Here is a 15019-nt window from a genome sequence, read left to right on the forward strand (position 1 = left end):
GTTGTTTTTTAAATGGGCAAAAATTGAACAACTCAGGAAGCATCAAAAGAAGATGGAGGCTTTATACCAAAGAAGAGTCATTATACCAAAAAGAATTGGTTGATGTTCAACCTTTCAGGAGATAGCATATGATCAGCCATCAATGGTACTAAAGGAGGAAGTCCAAGCTGTTAAAAACAAAGCTCTAGGATTTGACAGAATACCAATTGACATGTTTCAACAAAGTGATGCAGTGCTGGCATCACTCACTAGTCTATGCCAAGAAATTTGGAAGATAGTTACTGCCCAACTGACCCATTCCAAAGACAGGTGACCCAACAGAATGCAGAAATTATCGAATAACATCATTAATATCCCATACAAGTAAAATTTTGCTGAAGATAATTTTTAAACTGCTGTAGCAGCACATCAACAGGGAGCTGCCAGAAATTCAAGTTGGATTCAGAAGACATGGAACAAGGGATACCATTGCTGACATCAGATGGATCTTGACTGAAAGTAGAGAGTATTAGAAAGTAGTTTACTTGTGTTTTATGGTCTCTGCAATGGCATTCAACTGTGTGGATTACAAAAAACTATGGATAGCATTGCAAAGAATCTGGATTTCAGAACATTTCATTGTGCTCACTTGAACATGTACATAGACCAAGAGGCATGTACATACCAAGTTGTTCCAATAGAAGAAGAGGATATACTGCCTGGTCTAAAATCAGTAAAGGTGTGTGCCATGGTTGCATCCTTTCACCATCTTTATTTGGCCTATATGATCAGCAAATAATTCAAGAAGCAGGACTATATGAAGGATACAATATCAGACTGGAGAAAGACACACCAACAACCTGAGTAAGATATGCAGATGACACAACATTCCTTGCTGAAAGTGAAGAGGAAAGATGATGAAGACCAAATTTTAGCCTTCAGCATGGATTGCACCTCAAATAAAACTAAAATCCTCACAACTGGACCAATAAGCAACATCATGATAAAAGGAGGAAAGATTGAAGTTGTCAAGGATTTCATTTTAGTTGGATCAGTAATCAACCATGATGGAAGCAGGAGTCAAGAAATCAATGCATTACATTGGGCAAATCTCTAAAATTCCTCATTAAAGTGTTTGAAGCAAAGATGTGACTTTGAAGACTAAGGTGTGCCTGATCCAAGCCTTGGTAATTTCAATCATCTCCTATGCATGCAAAAACTGAACAATGAATACGGAAGACGGAAAAGAATTGATGCCTTTGAATTATAGTATTGGTGGAGAATATTAAAAATACCACGAACTTCCAGAAGAATGAACAAAAAGTACAAACTTCCAGAAGAATGAATAAAGTATAGCCAGAATGCTTAGAGGTGAGGATGGCAAACCTTTATCTTGTGTACTTTGAGTTTATTTTCAGGAGAGACCAGTCCCTGGAGAAGGAAATGGTGCTTGGTAAAGTTGGTTAGTGAAGAAGAGGAAGACTCTCAATGAGCTGCATTAACACAGTGACTGCAACGATGGTCTCAAACAGCAGCAACTGTGAGGATGGTGCTAGACCAGACTGTGTTTCATTTTGTTGTATAGGGGGGGTCGCTGTAAGTGGGAGCTGACTCAACATTTAACAAAAATCCTGCTGTTTAAAGGAAGTCTGATGGCTCAGTGCAGATGTCCTTTTCTATTACAAAACAACAAATGATTTCTTTTTCCTTTTTCTGGATAAAGACTTATCAAAAGTCAGGCTGCTAGGATCAAAAATCTTTGACTTTTAGTTCTGGAATAAAATCTCAAAAATGTAACAAAAAGGGTATTGATTCTCAAAATTATTAAGTATATTATTACATATTGTTACTTTAGATACTGTTATTATTAGATAATCATGCATGCACACATACCTCAATCTGTCAAGTTTGGCAAAAAACTTTTTTTAGCACTAAGGACCAAAGCTGTAAAATTGATTATTGCCCAGATGACTTTGGGTAAGTCATAAATCTAACAACAACAACAACACATTTTTATCCTCAAACTGCTCCCCAGCAGGTTATGGTAGGAAGACTCTGGCTGTTCACAGCATAGAGTCTGAGCAACTGGCAAAAGCTGCCTCATTCCTGAGAGCTTGTGTCAAAAGGTTTTGGGAGAATTTTTCTACTCCTGTGCTTTAAAAAAAAGTTTTCAAAATATATTTTTGTTGTTGTTGCTATTGAAAAAAAAAAAATAGCAGCATATACACCAATTCAACAATTTCTACATGCACAATTCAGTGAAATTGATGACATTCTTCAAGTTGTAAGAACCATTCTCAAACTTTCCTGAGTTTTCCATTCCTCATTAACATAAACTCACAGACCCCTAAATTTTATATCTAATCTTTGGAGCTGCTGTAATGGTTTTGTCATTTGGATGTGTTTTCCTGGAGACCAAAAAAATTTATAAAAAGCTCTTTACCATTCTTCCCTCTCCTTCCTCCTATAAACACACATTTGGAAAACAGAATTACACAAACTGCTTTACCTGTATAATGTCCTTCCCTTGCCCTCCTTTTTCTAATCTTAAATCACTATCCACTACTGAACTTGGCTCTTGGCAAGCCAAATGGTCAAATTAACTGATTTGAATTGGCGAGGACAGGAGTGTACATAGTTAGAATATTCCCACCCTCCCCCTGGGTAATTCAAATGGTTTGGCCTCTGATGCTAACAGAGAAATGAGTGGTTTGAACATACACAATGTAGACACAGAAGAATGGCCTGATGATCTACTTCCCGAAAGATCACTGTCAAGAAAACTCTATGGAGCTCAGTTCTACCCTGTTAACACACAGAGAATCAAAAAAGACTCAAAGGTGTGGTGTTTGGTTTAAGGTAATGGGTCCTTAAAGTATATTAGGGTAGGGGCTATGTTTGGTCCAGGGCTTCATTTACTAAGACTTGTCTATGTGTCAGACACTTTGCTTAGTGTCTCATTTTTCCCTATGGTGTTGGTATCTCTACATTTGTTGTTGTTGTTAAGTGCCATCAAGTCAGTTCTGACCTATAGCAACCCTACCTTACAGTGGGGGAAAGCCTGGGCTGAGAGGTAAAGTCAGCTGCCTATGGAAGAACACACGTAGTTGGTCAGAGGAACGTCTAGATTTCAACTAAGGTGTGAGCTAAGCACCACACTACTGAAAACTTGTGAATAAGGAACAGATGGAGTAAGGACATGGGCTGGAAGAGAAATCACTTATACTTTCTTTTCACTTTTATTTTAATTAGAAGGTAAGATAGCATATCCAAAACTGTAGATTTGTTGTTATTAAGTGCTGTCGAGTGAATTTCGACCCATAGCAACCCTGTATAGGGTTTCCAAGGAGCAGCTGGTGAGTTTGAACCACTGACCTTGCAGTTCAAATGGCTTTGCAGTCTGGTGCATTAACCCACACCAGGACTCCAAAAGCATAGAGGTCAGCAAAAATATACAAAACAAAAGAAGCTCAGGGAATAGCCAACTATAAAGCAGTTCAGGATAAGGGCTCAGGATACTCTGAAAGAAAAGACCAGGCCTGTCAACCATATTTCCTTGTCTTTCTTTCAAACTCCATCTCTTCACAACCCAAAGCTTCATTAAGCTGTAAAATGAAACACACTCCTTGTCCTTTTCTAAATCCAAATACAATAATTATTCTAAAAAGAGATCAGAATGATGAGAGCCCAGGAAAAGCAAAGCATAATAGGGTTTTATACTTTCATTATTTAGTTACATGACATTAGAGAGACAGAGTTATCACAATTTTATAAATCCACCTATACAAATAAATAGTTCTAGGATAGGCCCAAATTTCTCTAGACTCTTGACTCCAACATGCTTTTGTAATTACTTGTCACTTCAACTGTATGCTACTTAAATTAGTTAACAGTCACCAAGTTATTTTTAGGCCATAGCAACACACACACACACACACACACACACACACACACACACATGCAAGTGCAGGTTACACCTAGTTTGATATTTGCATCCCCTTGGAAAAGGAGTCAAATTTGTCTTTTTACTGGCACCATCATTTCGTTCTAATCAATAGCAACAATAAATACTGAACTACATTATTAAGTGCTTACCACATACAAGGAACTGTTCTAAACATTTTGCACCCATCAATTCATCTAGTTCTTAATCTAACATGAGGAGAGTGCTCCTGTTATATCCTGTTTTTATAAACGAGGAAACCAAGGAACTAAGGGACTTAGCAACTTGCCCAAGGGCACATCACAAGAGAACCAAAACTAGAACTCAGGCCAACTGGATCTAAAGTCTTGCCACTATCTACTATTTGGTAAATATTTGGCATGTTTGGATGTTAAAAATAGAGGCAAAAAATAACAACAGTAAAACTTAAATGTAGCTATATCACATGTATAAAAAAACAACAACCAACCAACAAAAACCCAACCATTCCTGAAGGACAAGAAGGGACTTTTACTCCCCCATTGTCCTAATTCTTTAGTGCTACTATAACAGAGGCCTTTCATGACAAACTATGGACAACATTGCGAAGTATGAGTATTCCAGAACACTTAATTGTGTTCTTGAAGAATCTGTATGTGGACCACGAGGCAGTTGTTTGAACAGAACATGGGAACACTGAATGGTTTAAAATTAAGAAAGGTGTGCGACAAGTCTAGATTCTTTCACCATATTTATTCAACCTGTATGCTGAGCAAATAATCCAAGAAGCTGGGTTATATAAAGAAAAACTGGCATCAGGATTGGAGGAAGACTCATTAACAGCCTGCAATATGCAGATGATACAATCTTGCTTGCTGAAAGTGAAGAGGACTTAAAACATTTACTGATGAAGATCAAAGAGCACAGCCTTCAGTATGGATTACATCTCAATGTAAAGAAAACAAAACTCAACACTGGACCAACAAACATTCTTATGAATGGAGAAAAGACTGAAGTTGTCAAATACTTCATTCTTCTTGGATCAACTATCAACACTCATGGAAGCAGCAGTCAAGAAATCAAACGATGTATTGCATTAGACAAATCTGCTGCACAAGACCTTTTTAAAGTATTGAAGAGCAAAGATGTCATCTTGAGGACTAAAGTACACCTGACCCAAGCCACGGTATTTTCAATAACCTCATATCATATGCATGCAAAAGCTGGACAGTGAATAAGGAAGACCGTAGAAGAATTGATGCCTTTGAGTTATGGTGTTGGAAGAGAAAATTGAAACTGCCATGGGCTGTCAAAAGAACCAATGGATACGTTTTGGAAGAAGTGCAGCCAGAGTGCTCCTTGGAGGCCAAGATGGCCAAATTTCGTCTCTCATCCTTGGCACAAACAGTCGCTGGAGAAGGATATCATGTTTGGTAAGGTGGAGGTTCAGAGAAGAAGAGGAAGACCCCCAACGAGATGGATTGGCCAAGTGGCAGCATCGATTGACTCAAGCGTGGCAACAGTAGTGAGGTTGGCTCATGATCGGGCAGTGTTTTGTACCACTGTATTATGAGTCACTATGAGTCAGTGTCAACTTGATGGCACTTAACAACAACAACCATAACAGAAATGCCAAACAGAAGTTGATCCTTTTATAATTTTGGAGGCTAGAAGTCCAAATTCAGAGTGCCAGCTTTGGGGGAAAGCTTTTCTCTCTGTGCCTGCTCTAGAGGAAAGTCCTTGTCTCTTCAGCTTCAGCTTCCTTGTTTGGAGATCTCCATGTACCATGCCATCTATCCTCCCCATCTCTGCTTGCTCATTTGTCTTTAATCTCACTTTATATCTTAGGAGACTCAGTCAAAACACAACCTACACTAATCCTGTCTCGTTAACTAAACAAAGACGAGTCATTCCTAAATGGAATAGCACACACACGCACACACATACACATGTGAGGGTGAGTCAAAAATTATTAGCACTCTGACTGGGGAATTTATTTTAATCAATTTTTAGAAAAGAAAAACACATCATTTTTCAGCATAATCTCCTCATTTAACACAGCATAAACAAAATCATTTGGAAATCTGCAAACACAATTTGGACTGAGACTTGAAGGATAGTAAGTTTCTTTAAAAAAAAAAAACAATCCTTAGTGGTGATGAGACATGGATTCATCATTATGAGCCTAAGACTAAATGGCAGAGTATAGAATGGAAATATCCTCAGTTGCACCAAGAAAAAGTTCAAAAGTCAACCATCAGCTGGAAAATTGATGCTAACAGTGTTCTGGGATTCTCAAAGGTCAGTATTAGAACACTATCAAACTATCATGAAAAAGGTTCAACAATCAACAGTGCTCCTTACAATGAGATGCACACTGAAAAGCTGAAGCCTTAACTTCTGATTAAATGCAGAGAACCACTATGCAAGGCTTTTGTGATCTTGCATGACAAAGCCACATCCACACACCTTTGCCCACACTGTTGACACTACAAAAACTTTGCTTTGAAGTGTTAATGGTATAGTCTAGATCTTGTTCCATGGGGCAGTCACCTGTTTGGTCCCCTGAAAGCAGCCCTTTGAGGATGAAGATTCACCTCTAATGAAGAAGTGAAGACAGTGGTACATTCGTGGCTCACAGCTCATCCTAAAACACTTTTAAATAAGGGAATATGACAGCTTGTTGACAGATGGACAAAGTGTATTGAAAATTATATTGAAAAATTATGCATTTGTCTTCTAAAAGTTGATTAAAATTAATTCTACAGCCAGAGTGCAGTTAACTTTTGACTCATCCTTGTAGAATATAACTGATTTGCTTTTTCAATGTTAGAACAGGCAGAATTACAATTTGTCATTTCCATTACAAATTGGGGAAATTGGAGGGAGAGAAGGCACAACAGACACCACACATTTCAAAACCCAACAAAATAAATAGTTAGCTTCCGAGACTTGAAAACAACCTTCTGTTCTCTGAGAGCATCTGGACAATGGCCCTATCGTGTGGACTCTGGGAGTTAATCAGATCCTCTGAATCTGGGTAGAGGCCCCATATCCCTGGGCTTCAGCTCTGCCTTCCCAATGGGCCTTTTGGGATGACAAGTCTGCTTCCTCGATTGTGGGCAGCCCTATTCTCCAAGTCCATCTGAATGGCCACCTCACCACCTTGGTTCCAGCAGACTCTCCTCTTCTGTTCCTTGGGCATGGCAGCCCTCACTTTTCAATGTTGGTTAGCAACCGTACCTCCCTGGCACACCTTAATGTCCATCCCATACTCTGGAAATTGAGGTGGTAAAGATCTGGCTCTTTGTAACCTAGAAAACTATGGCCCTACCCTTTGAGATCCAGGAGACCTTGACCTACCCTTCCAACAATTCTACTTATCTCCACACTGCCTCAGGGATGGTAGTTTTATTTTATTTTTTCTTGGAGGAAAACAAATATAGCTCCGTTGGCCTGTCTCCTGCCTGTGGAATTCTAAGAGGCAGAAAGCATTTTTTCCTTTTCTTTCTCTGTCACTTTCCGTCTAAACTGGTTTTCTTCTGTTTTCAACTGTTATAGTTGGTTAGATCCATCAGTTACAGACTTAATCTTCTTAAAGAAAGATTGTACAGCCACATCCTTGGTGAACATTCTAGGACCCTTATCTTTAGTTTGTACAACATAATTTGCAAAATATTTATATTCTGTTTTTATTTGGATAGCTTATTTTACAATCCATCTCTTTCCTTTTGCATTTTACTTAGCAATGAGGCAAAACCATTTGACACCTTTAAGATCTTGCTTAGAAATCTCCTCAGAGATCTAGCTCAGCACTTACAAGTTCTACTTTCCACCAAACATTTGAACATAATTCAAATGCTTTATCACTACATAACAAGCATCACCCTTCCTCTACTGTCCAATTACATGTTCATCATTTTCTTTTAAAATCTCACCAAAAGCACTTTTATCACCCACATGTCTAGTAACATTCTGCTGCTGATGCCGTAAATAATCTCTAAAATGATAGAGACCTTCTTTATATCTGTCCTAACTTCCTTCTGTACTCTCATCAGAATTGTCTTTGAAGTTCTTAATACTACCAACAGTCTCTTCAAGACAATTTAAGGTTTACCCATTAGGAATCTCCTTCCAGCCTCTACTCATTACCCAGTTCCTAAACTGCTTCCACATTTTAGGTATCTGTTAGAAAAACGACTCACTCTGCTGGTACCAAATTCTACTTTAGTTATCTAATGCTGCTATAACAGAAATTGCACAAGTAGGTAGGTACCTTTAACAGACAGAAATTTATTTTCTCATAGTCTAAACCAAAAACCAAACCCACTGCCATCCATTTGATTATGACTCATACTGAGTTTATACATGAGAGTAGAACTGCCCCATAGGGTTTTAGAGGCTTTAAATCTTTATGGAGACAGATTGCTACATCTTTTTCCATGGAGCAGTTCCTGGGTTTAAACCATCAGCCCATGTTTAACACATTGTGCCTGGCTAAAATTCCAAATTCAGAGGACTGGCTCTAAAGGAACTCTCTCTGTTGGCTCTGGAGGAAGGCCCTAGTCTCTTCAGCTTCTGCTTCCTGGTTCCTAAGCCCATTTGTCTTAGCATCTAGCTTCCCCCATTTCTGCTTTCTAGCTTGTGTTTAATCTCTTTTTACATCTCAAAAAAGATTGATTCAAACAAACCCTACACTAATCTTTCCTCATTAGCATAACAAAACAACGTATTCCGAAATGGAATCATAACCACAGACACAGAGGCCAGGGTTCATAATACATTTTTTTTTTTGGGGGGGGGGGGTAGAGGGGGACTGCTTAAAAGAAACCTGGGCTGGAAAGAAGAATATTTTCAGAGGATCTCTAATTTCTTAGCATGGCTATTCACTTTATCATTATATTGCCTACAAGTGTTTATTTCAGAATCATTTTGACTGTGGAACTTTCTCAGGAAATTGGGTAGAAAGTTTTACAGCATAAAAATCTGCCTCCATATAAAACCAAATCTTTCCTATGTACCAACATCTTGAACTGCTTCTCTCTCCTCTCGTTTTTCCCTAACAAATACCTCTGTTACAGAAGCATGCCTGTCAGAGGGCAGCAGTTGTTAATCTTTGTTTTGTAATAGCACAGAACAAGTTTAGGCATGGTGTGGAAAAGAGGAGAGACAGACCCCAGGAAAGCACCTCGAGCTCTCCTACTCTGAGGGAGGAAAGTTTTTCCATAGACCCAACAGTCTAGCATTTACAGTTGTTGTTGTTCATTGCCATAGAGTCAGTTCTGACTCATAGCGACCCTGTATAGGGTTTCCAAGGAGCAGCTGGTGAGCTTGAACCACCAACCTTGCAGTTCAAAAGGCTTTGCAGTCTGGCGCATTAACCCACAGCACCACACCAGGACTCCAGCAGTTACAGTAGGAGGCTAAATTTGAAAGAAAAACAACAACAAAACTCAACAATAGGCACATAACACAGCTATTTATGAGTGAACTGTCTGTTGTTGTTGTTATGTGCCCTGCAGTTGGTTCTGACTCATACCCTATACAGGGTTTCCAAGGCTGTAAATCTTTACGGGAGCAGAACGCCTCATCTTTCTCCCACAGAGCAGCTGGTAGTTTCGAACTGCTGACCTTATGGTTCGCAGCCCAATTCCTAACCACTACGCTACCAGAGCTATCTGCAGTATACTGTAAAATATCCTAGCTTTATTCCATTTACAACCTTAAAATTTTAATGTTAAAAGAAATTTTAATCTTTCAAAGTTTGTCTATACTATAAGGCATTTAGCAAAAAGGGAAGAGAAAGATACGAGGGCAAAATATTAATAATTGTTTAATGTAGATGTTTGCTATGCTGCTTTCTACGTTATGTTCGAGAATTTTCTAGAACAAATTTTTAGAAGGCACATACTGTCTTTAAGGAGGAGGAAGACTATCCTATCCAGGTAAATGATCAATTATTTCCCTGAAGCCTGTCCTGCTGGAAAAGAAAAGGAGCCTTAGAAATATCATAGCTGATATGGTAATTCTCATTATGGAATACCTAGAATTAGCTAGCCTTCTCACTCAGTTTCGATAGAAATCATATTAAAACTCAATGTGGGATAAAATTAATAATCATTTCCAAGTCACTACAAAATCCTAAATATTTATTCATTTGGCTCATTTCCCCCAGGTTGAGTAGACACACGCATCTGATGCCATTTATTCTTCAGAAAACGAGAATGCAAAATGGATTCAGACATAGGTCAGCATAGGCAGGGGACTGTAAATTAGAACAGCAACTTAATCCCAGGGGCTTCTGGGCCTCTGATCAGTTTCTTCCCACCCTGACACAGCATTACTAAAATGGCAACAGAGCAGCCAGTCTCTTGACAGGCAGCACCAAACACAGAGAGCATGGCACTGAGACAGGGGGACACAGAACTTGGACAGCTGAGGGTAGCAACCAGTGTTTATAAACAAACCAGGGGATCAGATAGGCCAGCCATAAATTACCCGAGATCACACTGAAATCTCTGAAAACAAATTCGCAAGGCTTTAGAAGTTTCTACCTTATGTTCTAAGTAAACTCCACCACCATCTACTACCATCTCTGCAAAAACCACTCAGGTCAAAATGGTACCACTACCAAGTCTTGCTGAATAAAAAAAAATCTAACATCACCAAGGAAGGGATTACTGAAACTTCCCCAGAGAAGCAAAACCAAAATGGTCTGCTTGACCCACTCAAGGGTATACTTCAAGAGATCCTAGGAGAAGTTGCTAGACAAACCTTTTGAGAGATGCCCACCCGTCCTTCACACCAATGGTACTGTGCAATTACCTTTGGTTTGTTCAGATGAGAGGATAATTAGGAATATTCTGAAGATGATCCCGTTCCCTTCTTTCCCATCTTGGTCCCAATTCTAAGCCATTCCATCAAAAGAGACCAAAATAATGATAATAATAAATAAAACAGAAAATTCAAATCCCTTTGCTCTTAAACTATGCATTTTTACGTAAACTCCCATATATTTAAGAAAAAGACTAAAAAAGCTGCCAAAAGTTCAACCTCTACCACCAGAGCGTCTTCTAAATCGGCTGCCGCTGTATCTCACCAACATGAAAATGGCAAATCCTCAGAGCGGCCGCCCAAGGCGCCCAGTGGTGAGGTCAGCAGCGTGACCAGCCCCGCCCCATGGAGGCAATCTTACTCTCTCTGATGAGCGGAACAAGCTCAAGCTGTCCTGAAACTCAGCTGTACCCACAGCAAAGAAAGAAAGAAACCCCACTTTTACCAGGAGCACCAAGGAGATTCATTACTCAGTGACTGACAGACCTCCCCTATCCTACATGCAATGATGCCCACTACAAAATAAAGATTAGGATCTACAACTCTTCCTAATCACTCCCATTTTCAAATTTGGGGTCATCTTAATTATATCATTTCGTACTTGTCCTTAGATCATACACTAGACCTTTTTTTTTTTTTTTTTTTTTTTAATTGAGAGTGTCTACGTGTCTACGTAGTGGTTTCGAATCGGGCTGGAACCTTAAGGTCAGAAGTTTGAAACTACCAGCTGTTCCGTGGGAGAAAGATGAGGCTTTCTGCTCTGGTAAAGATTTACAGCCTCGGAAACTCTGTACAGGGTCACTATGAGTCAGAACGACTCCATGGCATAGAACCACCATCACCACTCTACATGAAAGGAGCTCTGGTAGCATAGTGGTTGTGAGTCAGGCTGCTAACCTCACCATTAGCAGTTCAAAACTACCAGCTGTTCCACAGGAGAAACATGAGGCTTTCTGCTCCCGTAAAGATTTACAGCCTCAGAAACCCTATGCAGGCTCTCTATGAGTTGGACCCAACTCCACGGCACATCACAACAACAACAACTCTACATGAGGCAAAAGGAGAACATCAAGACCACTGGCTACACCTCTTGATGGATATGCTTACAAATGTGAAATGTGTACATGGTATTTTCTCATCTGAAGCAACTAATATCATGATGAGAAAACAACAGCAGGGTAACTTTATTGGGAATCACTCAAAGACAACCAAACAAAAATACAGAAACAATAAAATCCACACCCACGCAAAGGAAAGCTGAACGTACTTGAAGCCCCAAGAACAAAAAATGTCTGGGCATTGCCAGAACCCTTGGGTACAACCCCTCCAGTGTCAACTACCTTTAGGAGATTGTGCCTTTGAGGTTGTTGAGTTCAGTGATGACAAGCTTAAGGAAGGGAGAACATATCGAAGGAATTTAGAGTCCTGCTATAGCACTGTAGGATAAGCACTGAACTGCCAACTATAATGTTGATGGTTCAAACCCACAAGTCAAGTCCTTGAAAATCTAATACAGGGTCACTATGAGTCAGAACCTACTCAATGGCACTTAACAACAACTTATTCCCTAGAATGCTACTTAACCATAGAGGGAATCATTTCGGAAGACAAGGAGGCGGCCAAACAATCAACTTGCTCACCTTAACGGCCTGTAGCAATGTAACTTGTTCAAAGGGAACACCTTCGGTCAACACATTTTAGGAGACTGGTTGGAGATGTGGCCTAGAAACTGTGTTCTCTACTAGTAGAGAAGAAAACGGATGACTGTGTTTCACTACTACCACCAAGCAGAAGATGCCAAAGAGAAAGAGTGGGCTACAGTGTCCCCAAAGGATGGTGTTTAATGCAAAAAGGTACCACTGGAACGGATGCTCCCCTACCAGATATGGAAACAATATGGGGTCCTGGTGTGGTGCTGTAGGTTAATGTGCTGGACTGTAAAGCCAGTTTGAACTGTGAAGTCAGTGGTTCAAACTCACCAGCCACTCCTCGAAACCCTATACAGGGTCACTATGGGTTGGAACAACAACAATGTGGAAAGAAGCAGGCAATTAAGTGGGCAATTAAGTCCCGTGTCAGAGCTCAAAGGAACCCTGGTGGCACAATGAGTTAGACACTGGACTGCTAACCAGAAGTTCTGTGGTTCAAATCCACCAGCTACCACTCCAAGGAATAACAATGACACTATCTGCCCCCATAAAGATTTACAGTCTCAAGAACCCTGTGGAGCAGTTCTACTCTTCCCTGTATACAGGGTGATTATACATCTTAATCAACTCAAGGACAGTGAATAGGCTAAGACTCAGATCCACTGACCTCAGAGTAACAGCTACTCAATGTATCAGATCAGATGACCACCACCTCATCTTGGGAGGATCCACAATACCAGTAGTTTAAAAATAACAATAGAATGTTTATGGAAACATGCCTGTCCCCTTGGAATTTTGTCAGAGGAATGGATGCATTTGGTGACCTCTGCCTTTATGAAAGTCACCTCTCAAACCATATAAATGCTAATCTGGTCAGAGAAATGAAAACGAGGAAGAACTTCCCATAAAAGAACTGGTATCGGTAGGTTTACCTTCAGTTTATCACTGCTCCCTCTAGTCCATCAACACTGGTTAAGTCTGAGAGACAATAACTTTTCAACTAGTTATTGTCTAGGAGGGCAATAGTAATAACGTCTAATTGGGTCTTTTGTAGCCAGGGGAAGGAGAATGCTATGACTTCTAAGTGAAAACCCAGGCTAATCAGGACTAAGCTTGGGGAGGGGCCAGGGGCATTACCTTTCAACACCAAAGGTTCTTTGCCTTCTCTCTTCAGCGACTCGAGGACTATGTGGAGTGGCTGGGAGGGCATCACACGGCTTGGCTCATTGGTATTCTCATCATAAACTATAATTTCTTTGGAAAAGATCCTCTTGAAAGAGTCCTTGCCTTCCCTACAGGAAATCAAGTCTAGGACAGTGATCTTGCCTTGCTGCAGTCTCCGCCGGCTGATCTTATCGGCGCAGTTAATGTGGACAGCTCCCTGGATGTGACTCTTATTATACTCCATGAAGGGCCTGCAGTCAATGATGACAGGACCCTGACTCGGCAGGTGACTCTTGCTGCATTTAGTCATCTTCTTCGCCAAGTCATTGGGGTAGATGATTTTGATGCTGGCTAGCTGCTTGGGGGTTCCTGACACAGGGCTGCTTACCCCACCTGATGGACTTAAAGGGCTTGTATTCTCATTGTTGTTGACCATCTGGTAAGCAGGGCAGGTGGTAGAGGTTCCAATGGCGGTCGTGGCGGTGCCAGTGGCGATGGCTTGGGTCTGGGTTTGATTGTCCTTGTCGTAGGTTGCCACAGTGCAGCAGCTGGTACTGCTGCATCCACAATTCAGGGAGCGGGCAGAGCCGCTGGATGAGGGCATATACGTCAGATTCGCAGCCTTGAGTGACACAACAGCAGTGGCAATGACAGGAACGTGGCTGTCACTGCCTGGGGTGGCAGAGCCAAGGTAGCTAGAGTCTATACAAAGGTTGAGATCCTGAGGTCGGACAGGCCTAGACAGTGTCACTACTACCCTGTCGTCTAAAGGAGACGGAGGCATGAGGAGGCTGAAAACTGGCAATTCAAGAAGAACTCAAGACAGTCTGCAAAGAAGAAGGCGAGAGGGGAAAGAGAAAATAAAGTCATGTGACACAAAAGGCAGACTATTTCAATCCTTCAGGAAAGACCTTTGCAACCTTCTGAGCAAAGTCATCCTAAATGCCCTTTAGTGTGTGGCTTGAGTCCCAGCTTTTACGCATTCAAAGAGGATGCTCCCTGAGGGCCCCATCTAATTTGGTTGATTAAGTGTAGGTTAAGCATATAGTCTATGCAAATACTGAATAAACTTATATGGACTTAACATCAAAATGTTGTAAAAACAAGCTGAAGACAAAAAGGAAGATTCTTATGAGGCCCTCTTCTGGGCCTCAGTTCCCAAGGCAGTATACTGCAACTGTCTGAGAAAGATCCCTGTGTCCACCCTTGCATGCTTTCCATTTAATTCCTTCATCCACTGCAAAGGCAAAGGGATGGCCAAAAGTGTTGGCATGGCTCACAGAAATTTACAGCAGCTAAATATACATCAGGGGCAGATGTCAGCTTTCTGACAAAATCAGAAAGAACGCGTCCCCCTAAATGAATCTTTCACTAGGAGCTATTCTTAGTTTCCAATCTACCAAGCCCTCTGAAAAGCACAACATAGTCATATTAAAACCTCCCCTGTTTTCCATTAGCCTCTTATAAATTC

At 40.6% G+C, this 15019-nt stretch overlaps 1 protein-coding gene across 2 annotated transcripts in view; it reads right to left on the minus strand.

Moving 5' to 3' along the window:
• DUSP10 (dual specificity phosphatase 10) overlaps positions 1-14332 on the minus strand; it is a 48917-nt gene extending 34585 nt beyond the window's left edge. Inside the window, exons 1-2 of one of the 2 annotated variants that reach the window (XM_006869708.1) lie at positions 14195-14332; positions 13522-14053 (exon numbers count right to left, since the gene is read on the minus strand). In XM_006869708.1, coding sequence (XP_006869770.1) covers positions 13522-14053; positions 14195-14332 — 670 coding nt within the window. Of the gene's footprint in view, positions 1-13521 lie in introns of both variants that reach the window. The other variant, XM_006869707.1, reaches the window with a different exon arrangement.
• Positions 14333-15019: the final 687 nt, after the last annotated feature.

This window comes from Chrysochloris asiatica, unplaced genomic scaffold, assembly GCF_000296735.1.
Source record: "Chrysochloris asiatica unplaced genomic scaffold, ChrAsi1.0 scaffold00133, whole genome shotgun sequence".
Classification (NCBI taxonomy): Eukaryota; Metazoa; Chordata; class Mammalia; order Afrosoricida; family Chrysochloridae; genus Chrysochloris; species Chrysochloris asiatica.